The sequence below is a fragment of the Labrus mixtus genome, chromosome 21, assembly GCF_963584025.1.
Source record: "Labrus mixtus chromosome 21, fLabMix1.1, whole genome shotgun sequence".
NCBI classification, from domain to species: domain Eukaryota; kingdom Metazoa; phylum Chordata; class Actinopteri; order Labriformes; family Labridae; genus Labrus; species Labrus mixtus.
This window is the reverse complement of record NC_083632.1, coordinates 15,108,273-15,118,162: the sequence shown is the minus strand read 5'-3', so window position 1 is coordinate 15,118,162 and position 9,890 is coordinate 15,108,273. Positions and strand designations below refer to the sequence as shown.

Below are 9,890 nucleotides of genomic sequence, written 5' to 3'. Positions count from 1 at the left end.
CACCAGCAGAGTCCCAGCTGAAAAATGTTTGAGTCTTTGACCCTTTGCTGCTTTTATAAGGTTCCTCTGAGTTCATGCAGAGACAAACGCCTCTATATTTAGGTCAAAGCTCTCCTCCCTGCGCTCTGTGGGAGGAGAGCGGCGATTATTCCGGCATGTGATATCACCAAGATGTCACCCAGCTTTTGTTATAAATCCGCGTCAGCTGAAGAAAAGAATGAAGCCAGAGGAGAGTGACCTCTGAAGGATGCTGAAACGCTCCCGGCACGCAGACAGACACAGACACACATGCAGACAGACACACATGAAGACACACATGAAGACAGACACACACACATGCAGACAGACATGAAGACAGACACGCAGACACACACAGACACACATTAAACACACACACACACACACACACACATTCACAGACAGACAGACAGACAGACAGAAAGACAAACACACACACACATGCAGACAAACAGATATGCAGACAGGCACACAGGCACACACACACACACACGCAGACACACACACACACACACACACACACACACACACACACACACACAAACATAAACACACGCAGACTCACACACACGGAGACACAGAAATGGTTATTTGGAATTTTGGTTCCGTCTACGCTGAGGTTACTTGTTTTCCTGTTTGAATCCAACCCTGCTTAAATTTTGAAATAAAGTAAGGCCCTTCCTGTAGATGGACGGTCAGGACATGAAGTTAAGCCCAGAAACAGGAAGTAGTTAGGGATCCCAAAGTGAGGTGAAACAGCTCAAAGGAACGGTAACAAAGGTCAATGTGTGATGTCATAAGGTCAATGTGTGATGTCATAAGGTCAATGTGTGATGTCATAAGGTGGATATTACTTTGGACTCGTCAGCTGAGCTGTCTGAGAGTTTGTTAAAGTGAAATGAGACATTCAAAGATGCAGCAGTGTCTTTCTTTATCATCACTGAGACTACAGGGAGACACTGAGGACGACTATGTACAGTGAGCCTGAAGGGACAAAATAGAAGGAGATTAATCGTGTTAAAAAAAGTGTTTATTTCTGACCTTAATTAATCTGGATTAACTAGCTAATGCTGACAGCCGTAGTTATTACCTTCATTTATTTATTCTATTTTTATAACACAACCCTTTCATCTTCATTAAAAATGTTTTTATTTTAAATCTCATGTTATTTATCTAACTCTCACACTCTTAACTTGGTTTTTCTTTGAACTTAATTTCCATGTGAACACTTTGTCCACTCGTTCCCCTCATTATAAAACATCCCTCGACGTTTTGATTGTATGAATGGGGAAAATAAATAAAGTTTATACTGATGATGATTATTATAAAGTGTCTTCCATGTGATGAAGGAGAGTTAGTGTTGAAGAACAAACCATCACGCCACAGCCTGAGGATTATTAGCTGATTTTTAAATATTACACAGAATCCATCCATCATCCTGTGATTGCTTTGACGGGCTTATAAATAAAAGCATAGCTGATGAATCCCCCGACAGAAATTCCCCCAGGATCCTTCTGGGGCCGGCTTTAGAGATTACGGAGGACTAATGGTCGTGTCAGAGATTTGGAGGCCTCATATTTGTCCTGCCATCATCGTCCCAAAGAGGGACACTGCAGGACGGGAGAATAATACAAGTTCAACAAAGAGGCACATCGTCATACCGCAGACTTTCAAACGAGACACAGAACATTTAGGAAGTATTATTATAATGATTTCAAATACAGGTCTGTGTTTTTAGAAGAATTAGCAATACGTCAAGTAACACTGTAAACAAAGCGATATTTTCTGAAACATTTATTCTGATTTCATTACAATTTTTGAGAAATTGAATATGGTGGCTAATAAAGTAAGCTCCTGGGCTAGCAGCAGCCTCCCGTGTTGAAGAATGAAGCCCATGTAGAAGTGTAAAAAATCATGCAGTTCCTCGAGTGTCCACTAGAGGCTGTCTGCAGAAGCGCAAGACGTCACATACACACTCATTCCAAAAAGCCTGTTTTTACAGCATAATAGGTCTGATTAGCTCATGTCTCCCATCTTCCCCTACCATACATTTGGGGCGGTTGCCCACCGCCCTAACATGATCCCACCACCACTCAGAGAGGAAGTTTTTGTTTACACTCATTAGTTTCACCAACAGGGACAAACACAGACTTTATTTTTTAGCTGGGGAGTGTGCACTCACACTAGGCAATCTGTACCGTGCTTAAGCTAACCCCTAAAGTCCAGTTTGTTTGACTTGTGTGAGCGCTCCGTTCCTTGGCCCTGGCACGCTTGGAAGAGGTGTCTTCAGCCCCGGGTATGAAACCTGGACAGCCTTCATCATGGAGAAATCCCGGAGTGTTTTGTCTGTATCTGACTAAAATGACTCAAAATGAGCCACAAGGTCAGTAAAGTAGCCGTCATGTTCTCTGTGTTGTTCAACAATGTGTGAACACGGACTCGACACGCCTCCCTTTTATTTATTTATTTTCGAGTGCGCTTGTCTTGTAAACTTAGCACGCTTCATGGTCACGTAAAGCCATGCATGTGTTGTATTACGACGTTATGTAGAAAAGGGAACCGTGCTCAGGCCCTGTGAGTGCAGGCCAGCGGGGGGGACAATAGTTCTTCAGCACGGTATAGGAAAACTGGTCCTAGTGTGGGTGCCTCCTAACTTGGGCTCCAACTTGTGCTGAGGTGGAATGAAGTTTGTGTGCATACACACAAAGGATCATCATATACTGTCCTCACTAATCTTATTTACTTCTGACATCAAGGTATACTATCTAAAATGTGTTGTGGTAAAAATGTTAACCTTATAAAGTCAATACAATGTTAAAAACATGGAGAAACAATGAGTTCCTACCTGTCACTCAGAGAGGCCACGCCCCAAATCCTACTTAAGCCTTAATGTAATGTAAACAGGTGAGTTGTATAAACATTCAGCCCGTACAGTTGAAGAGAGAAATGAGCTCAAGAGACCCAAACTGTTTTTGTACCAGGCTGTAAACATGTTTATTTTAACATGGGGTTCTATGGGGACTGACTCACTGCAGGAGACAGACTCTAGTGGACGCTGGAGGAACTGCAGCTGTAAAGTTGGACATTTTAACATGGGGCTCTATGGGGACTGAGTCACTGCAGGAGACAGACTCTAGTGGACACTGGAGGAACTGCAGCTCTTTATTGTCTTAATTTTTCCGCTCTGAAAGTTGCTGTGAGTATAAAAAACAAAGACATAAATTTGATATTGATCCTCTCATGTACTTCTTGGGGAAAATAATATAATATCTCCCTTCAGATTCTCTGTAACTCGACTTTAAAATGTGTTTAAATGCAGACAGATGTCAGTTCACTAGCTTTGACTGATATGAGGTCTTCAGACTGTCGCCTAATCCTCGAGTCGTGAGGGGAAGATTAGATATATGTAAACTGACAAAAAGGGTGTTAAATCATGAACAAGCAGCCAATGAACCTTCAGCTGAATCTCCCCCCATCTTAAACATGTTACTGAGTCACTTTAAATAATAAAAGAGGAGTGAGATATTCTTGGGGCCTGCCCTGAGAGGACAATCAGTTTAAGGACAATGATGCAATGTGGATTACCACCGCAGGCTTTTTCATTTTCCTTTTTTAACCTGCATGAGTGTTTCTACTAATTGAATAACTGCTTCAGACATTTTCCTTGTGAGTCTCAGAAAGCCGACGTGAATGCAGAGGATTTCAACCAGAGTTTATTCTAATCTTTAATGCAACAGATGGCGAAATCTCACAGCTTATGAGTTAATGTCAAGTCAAGTTCAAGTTGTCTAAATAAAGGGCTGCTAATCAGCGGTCTATTATCTGTACCAGATGCACTTTGATAATGCTTAATGGACAGCTGTTAACAATGGAGGCTCCTCCATGAGGTAGAATTATCATCAAAAGCAGCCCACATCCACGCAATAACCTGCACCACACAGCGGACTGGACTGTGAATACTTAGACCATCTATCGAAAGACACAGAGACACTCTTTTTCCTGAGGAGGCTCAGGTCTTTTGACATATGCAGTGAAATGTTAAATATGTTCTAATACCAGTCAGTGGTGGGAGTCGGGGACTGTCCCATTTTATGGTGTGGTCTGTTGGGGGCAACATGACTGACAAGAACACTAAGCGGCTTGACAAGCTGATAAAAAAGGCTGGCTAAGTTTTAGGCAAGAGTAAGGACTCACTGAGGACTGAGGTGGACAGGGAAGGACAGGTTATATTGGACAATGTTAGCCATCCTCTCCACGACATTATGGCCGTCCAGAGAAGTACCTGCAGTAGACTGCTCATTAAATTTCACTGCAGGGCAGGACTGAGAGGTTCAGGAGATCTTTTGTCCCCACAGACATTAGGCTTCATAACACACAGGCCAACTGCAGCGACTCACGACCTGAGCTGTGGAGCGTCACTGTCTGCCTTTTCTCCTCAGCGCTCTCTCACCCTGGGAATCAGTGCAAATAATAAAAATATTCAGCACCGCAGAGACTTTTAGGATTTGATTCCTCTTGTGCATCTCTTTCATTTATGTTGGACACCAAATAATGCTAATTCAGTCATCTAGGACAAAACAGGAACATTTCACAGTACAAATACTGCAGCCATGATTCCGCTTCTTCTCGATAATAATGAAAGAATATTGTAATGAAAAGCCCTTTACCTTCCAGATAAAAAATAAACCACAGTGTCCTCCATTGTCACTGCTGAGAAACAACATCTTGTTACCCAGAAGAAGTACTATCATGTTAACTATAACTTCCTAGTAAGATATCTGTAAATACACATTCTCACACTTTCTGAAACTGTCAAGTTTTTCTGATGATCTGTAGGATACAATTCTGTATGCTTGTTGCCACTTTGTTGCGTGATTCACTTTATTTCATTTTTGTATATTGAATATTTGTAAATTGTATGTAATTATGTTGCAGAATAGTAGCCGCGGCCATGTGCCAAACTTATTATGATATGTTACTGATCTGCTTTCTTCTTTAATTAATGCGTTATTTTCTATATTATTTGCTGTTCATATTGTTTTTTATACCTGTAACTGTATGCATGATCCTTTCTGTAGGCTACAGTAAGTTTAATGTCTTCCTGTACTCACATGTTTCTGTGTTGTAGGAAATCAATTGTAAATGTAATGTAATGTTAATAAAGTTTAATGAAAAAAAAGAAGCTAACAGCTAAAGCGTTTGACGAGTTTGATTGAAAGTCACCAATTAACACGGACACTCCTTAAACCATAACACCGGCACGTTGACGTGGGGGCATTTACCGTTGTCATGACAACCGTCAACTACCAGGAGCGCTAAGACACTTTTACCTCTCAGTCTAATACTTAAACTTTATAACATCCTGACTGGTAAAACATGTCTGATATCGGATCTGATGACTTTGACGACGAACAAAATAAACTCGGGGTGAGTGAGAAGTATAATAAGATGACTTTTGTTTGCTAGATGTGGTTTGTGTGTGATAACTTTCGCTAGCTAAAGCTAACGTAGGTTAGCATGACTATCTACTACAGCTGCTGTGTGTGTGTGTGTGTGTGTGTGTGTGTGTGTGTGTGTGTGTGTGTGTGTGTGTGTGTGTGTGTGTGTGTGTGTGTGTGTGTGTGTGTGTGTGTGTGTGTGTGTGTAGGAATATGAAGGAGACAGAAATGAAGCAGGGGAGAGACACGGATTCGGTAAAGCAGTTCTACCTAACGGAGACGTTTATCAGGGACATTATGAGACCGGGCAGAGACACGGAGAGGTAAGAGCAACCTGAGAGAATAATGAACTACATAAGATTGTTTTAACTTGATTGATATTAACAGAGAAATTCAGGTAGTTAAAGTACTTTATGCCGTTTTTTTGTGAACTTCATTTCTAACACTAAAACTAAAAATATGAAGACTGAGGTAATGAAGTGTAGTCAAGAAGACCACACTATCCGAGACCAAGACATACCCAAGACCAGAGTGCTCAGAGACCGAGTCAAGACCGAGACCAAGGCAGGGCAAGACCATAATATGACAGAAAAATCATCATCTTGTGTACAGGGGACGTGTCACTCACTTAGACCGTAACACTGGGAAAGTTGTGGACGTAACCGGGGGATAAAAATCTAATTATACATGAATTGAAGTTATTTGTTCTTTTAGAAAGGAGCTTTTTCCTTCTAATGTCAGTGATGACGTGGAAAAAGAGCAGATCAGTGGTGGTCTTGATTAAAAATTCGAAGTCTACCCAATCTGAGACCGAGACAAGACCGAGTAAAAATGCTTTTGATTCCGAGGCGAGACAGACCTTCAAAATGTGGTCTGGAGACCAAGACCGATCTCAAGTACTACAACACTAGTAATAAACACTGAAGCAGGAGAGGTGCTGCTGAAGGTCGCATCATTTCGCCTGTAAGAGGATAGTGTTTTCATAATGCATATTTATTTTTACTGTTCTCACCAACAGGGAACATATCGCTTTAAGAATGGGGCGAGATATGTGGGAGATTATCTTCAGAACATGAAACATGGACAGGGAACTTTCTACTACCCAGACGGATCTAAATATGAAGGTATGATGAAGTTTATGTTTTAGGTTTAGAGTCCAGCTGAAGCTCTGACACCAACGTGTTCTTGTTTCTGTGTTTTTTCAGGCTCCTGGGTGGAGGACCTGAGACAAGGTCACGGTCTCTATACTTACCCGAACAGAGACACGTATGATGGAGAGTGGCTGCAGCATGTGAGGTAGACCTGCAGGCTGAAAAGCACAGACTCCTGTATGGAGGATGAAAACTGTAAAAAAGATAAATGAACAACAATAAACAAATGTGAACAGACACTTAATGTACTACTTGATTAACAGAAATGTTATACTAAGAAACACCTGAACATTTCTATCAAACGTATGCTTTGCCAAAATCTTTGCTGTGGTCTGATTTCCAGGCACGGTCAGGGCATTTACCACCATCATGACACTGGCGCAGAGTACAAAGGATCATGGGTAAATGGCAAGATGGAGTCAGCTGGAGAGTACATCCACACCCACCACAGATACAAGGGCAGCTTTGTCAACAACTACGTGAGTCCTGCTCTCATTGTTCCCAAACATTCTCGGCCAAATGATGAAAACATTTATTATATTTGACTTGATGGGACGGTATCCAGAGTCTGGTTTATTTAAAATCATCATTTTTCATGTCTGGTCATATTTAGTGTCTGTTGGTGAATTATCTCAGATTTCAGATACATCTAGTCCTGACTCTCTCTCTGGTTCTTGTGCGTTCTATGGTTAACAGCCGTGTGGTCCGGGCAGATACGTGTTTGACATCGGGTGTGAGCAGCACGGAGAATTCCAACAAACAGAGCAGGTAATGAAACAGTTTCAGCTGATGTCCCTGCAGGCTTTACAGTAATGTGGATTCAATCTGACACTCCAAATGAATACCAGTCATAATGACACACAGACACAATGTTTAACCATCCAAACTGTCTCGACTCCAGCCGGCGACTGTTGAGGAGAACGGTAAAGATATGAAGTCACAGAGGTCGCCCTACATGGCCTCCAGGGCGGGGACTCACATGTTAGGGTCTGCAGGAGGAGCAGAGGAGGTGCTGGACCTGAGTTTATATATGACTGATGAAGATGTGTGATGTCTGTAACAATAATCACTGAGCCACATCAGTGTCCTGCATGATGATTACGAGAGTGTCTTTCCATGCATGATGTGATGATGATATGTGTAAGTGACGATAGAAAAATGTGCGTACATCCCCTGAGTTTTCCCGGTACACATCACTCCTAATATATAAAAATGAAAACAAAAGATAAAAAAATAAAAAATAAGAATAAAAATGGCGGACCTGCACAAAAGTTTTGCTCTAGGCTGGGGGTGGAGTCCATGGTCGGATATACCAGGGGAGGGGATGTTTTTTTTAAACAGAATCCCACTGTGACATCACAAGGAGAGCAAATTAGAAACGGAGCATTTTTCTCTGTGTTGTAAGACTTATGCAGACCACAAAACAAAGGACTGGATGGGTTTATTTCACATTTTGTGGGTCGGTAGACACTCAGGTTACCCAAATATATGTTCAAAAACACTGTAGAAGTGGATTTTTCATAATATGTCCCCTTTAATATAAACTCAGAGTGAACATAACTCCTCTTCATCAGACCAAAATCAACATTTATGAGCCCTTCTTTAGAAACAAAATCATTAGCCTTTGAGTTCAGTGCTACAGTTGTGTCTATGCAATTTATATGATGTGTCTGTCAGAGCAGGAACATGACTGTCACGTGTGTCAGTTGTCAGCATATCAAAGCGGCCATTTTGCTTTTGATTCTGATGAAGAGCAGTTTGCTGAAAACGTCACTTAGATACGTTTCTAACAAGTGGACATTTAAGATCTTCAGTGTGCAAGCTGTCTCTTTCTTTGTTTACTTACTTTCAGCTCCGCAGCTGCACTCTTTGGTTAGGATGCATGCTCATTATTTGACTGTATAAAAGCTTGACGGTGCATGTTTTTTAGTGATGGAGATGTACTTTGCAGTGTGTTGCATCTTGAGCGAGCCTGGAGTTTGTTGCACACAGAGTCATGCTGCCTCCAAAGTCTCTCTCTCTCCCTGCATTCTCTGCAGGACCGAGCTGAGGGCGAGTGGGGCGAGTTGTCCTCCAACACCACCCTCAAGTGGATCCCAAAGTGTATCACCGGCCTGACACCATGGACTCCAGGGAGAGACTCTACAGGTGGACTTCAATAAAAGCAGGATAACAGTAGGGAGCAGGGGCAGAGCTAGAATCAATCACGCACTGTCAATATGTACATACTTAGATATAATATTCAGCTTAATTCTGGCTAATAATGCAGTTTGGTTCTGGGCCATAGTTGTAGTTTTTAGTGTTGCTTTCAATGAACTAAGAGCTACAGCATGACTCAGACAAAATATAAAAACAGCTCTGAAAGAGCGCCAAATAAAAGAGGAGGAATCAAAAATGTGCACCAGCTAACTGTTTGTTTGTGTTTTCTTTTGTCAGCTCGAGAAAAGGAAACAGCTTCAGCAGAGGAGGGAGCAGAGAACTCACCATGATCAAACCACAATCTGTTCACAAATAATAAAATATGTATTACAATGCATGAATAAACGTGTAAATAAACGTGTTAAGCTTTTATTTCCAACGTTTCAGTAGAGATATTTTGGTGTGATGACCGTTAAATATCACCAACAAGCAACAGACCAACAGCGGTGGCTGTGGATCAGTGGTAGAGTCGATCTTCTCTCAACCGGAAGATCAGGGGTTCAATCTCCAGCTCCTGCAGCTACATGTCCGATGTGACCTTGGGCAAGACACTTAACCGCTGCTCCTGTTGCTTTGTCAACTGCGTGTGAATGTGTATGAATGGATGAGTTAATACTGATGGACTCTTTACCCAGCAGCCTCTACCATCAGTGTGTGAATGTGTAGGTGTGACCTGCGGTGTGAAAGAGCTTTGAGTAGTCAGAAGACTAGTAAATAAATATACAAGCTAAAGTCCATTTACCATTGACATTGTCCTGAAGTTTAACAGTGTGTGCTTCTCATACAGAGCAGCATCCCCTTGTGGTAATGTAGAGAAAAACAAGAAACTTTATCTAATAAATGTCAAACAATTGAACAAAAAGGAAGAACCCCAAATATAAGAATATATCCAGTGGGTGTAGGGACTCTAAACAGATTATTTCGGTATGATTGATGATTCATTCATTCTTGTAACTATTTACTAAATGTAAACATGTTGTGTTTCTGCCTCTTGGGTTTTGTAGTTCGTGATTTCATTACTGTGACGCCACCTTCAGAACTTCTCATTCTTTGAGGCTGGCTTCTGGAAATGTTCAAATACTCA

At 41.6% G+C, this 9,890-nt stretch overlaps 1 protein-coding gene across 2 annotated transcripts; it reads left to right on the top strand.

The window, feature by feature from the left end:
• The first annotated feature begins 5,338 nt into the window (after nt 1-5,338).
• Nucleotides 5,339-9,173, top strand: rsph1 (radial spoke head component 1). 2 transcript variants are annotated; one of them, XM_061028209.1, is made up of 9 exons: nt 5,339-5,445; nt 5,666-5,779; nt 6,475-6,580; nt 6,662-6,752; nt 6,951-7,086; nt 7,304-7,375; nt 7,509-7,616; nt 8,647-8,755; nt 9,044-9,173. In XM_061028209.1, exons 1-9 carry the CDS (start codon nt 5,395-5,397, stop codon nt 9,094-9,096), a joined length of 840 nt encoding a protein of 279 aa, XP_060884192.1. In that variant the 5' UTR covers nt 5,339-5,394; the 3' UTR covers nt 9,097-9,173. The 2 variants fall into 2 exon arrangements, with proteins under 2 accessions (XP_060884192.1, XP_060884193.1); XM_061028210.1 differs by lacking the exon at nt 7,509-7,616.
• Nucleotides 9,174-9,890: the final 717 nt, after the last annotated feature.

What these genes read in the sequence shown, in the direction of transcription:
- rsph1 (XM_061028209.1), top strand. Translation starts at nt 5,395, where the DNA reads ATGTCTGATATCGGATCTGATGACTTTGACGACGAACAAAATAAACTC. An exon ending in ACGAACAAAATAAACTCGGG is followed by an intron (nt 5,446 to 5,665) that starts GTGAGTGAGAAG and finishes GTGTGTGTGTAG; the next exon opens with GAATATGAAGGAGACAGAAA. An exon ending in GAGTGGCTGCAGCATGTGAG is followed by an intron (nt 6,753 to 6,950) that starts GTAGACCTGCAG and finishes TCTGATTTCCAG; the next exon opens with GCACGGTCAGGGCATTTACC.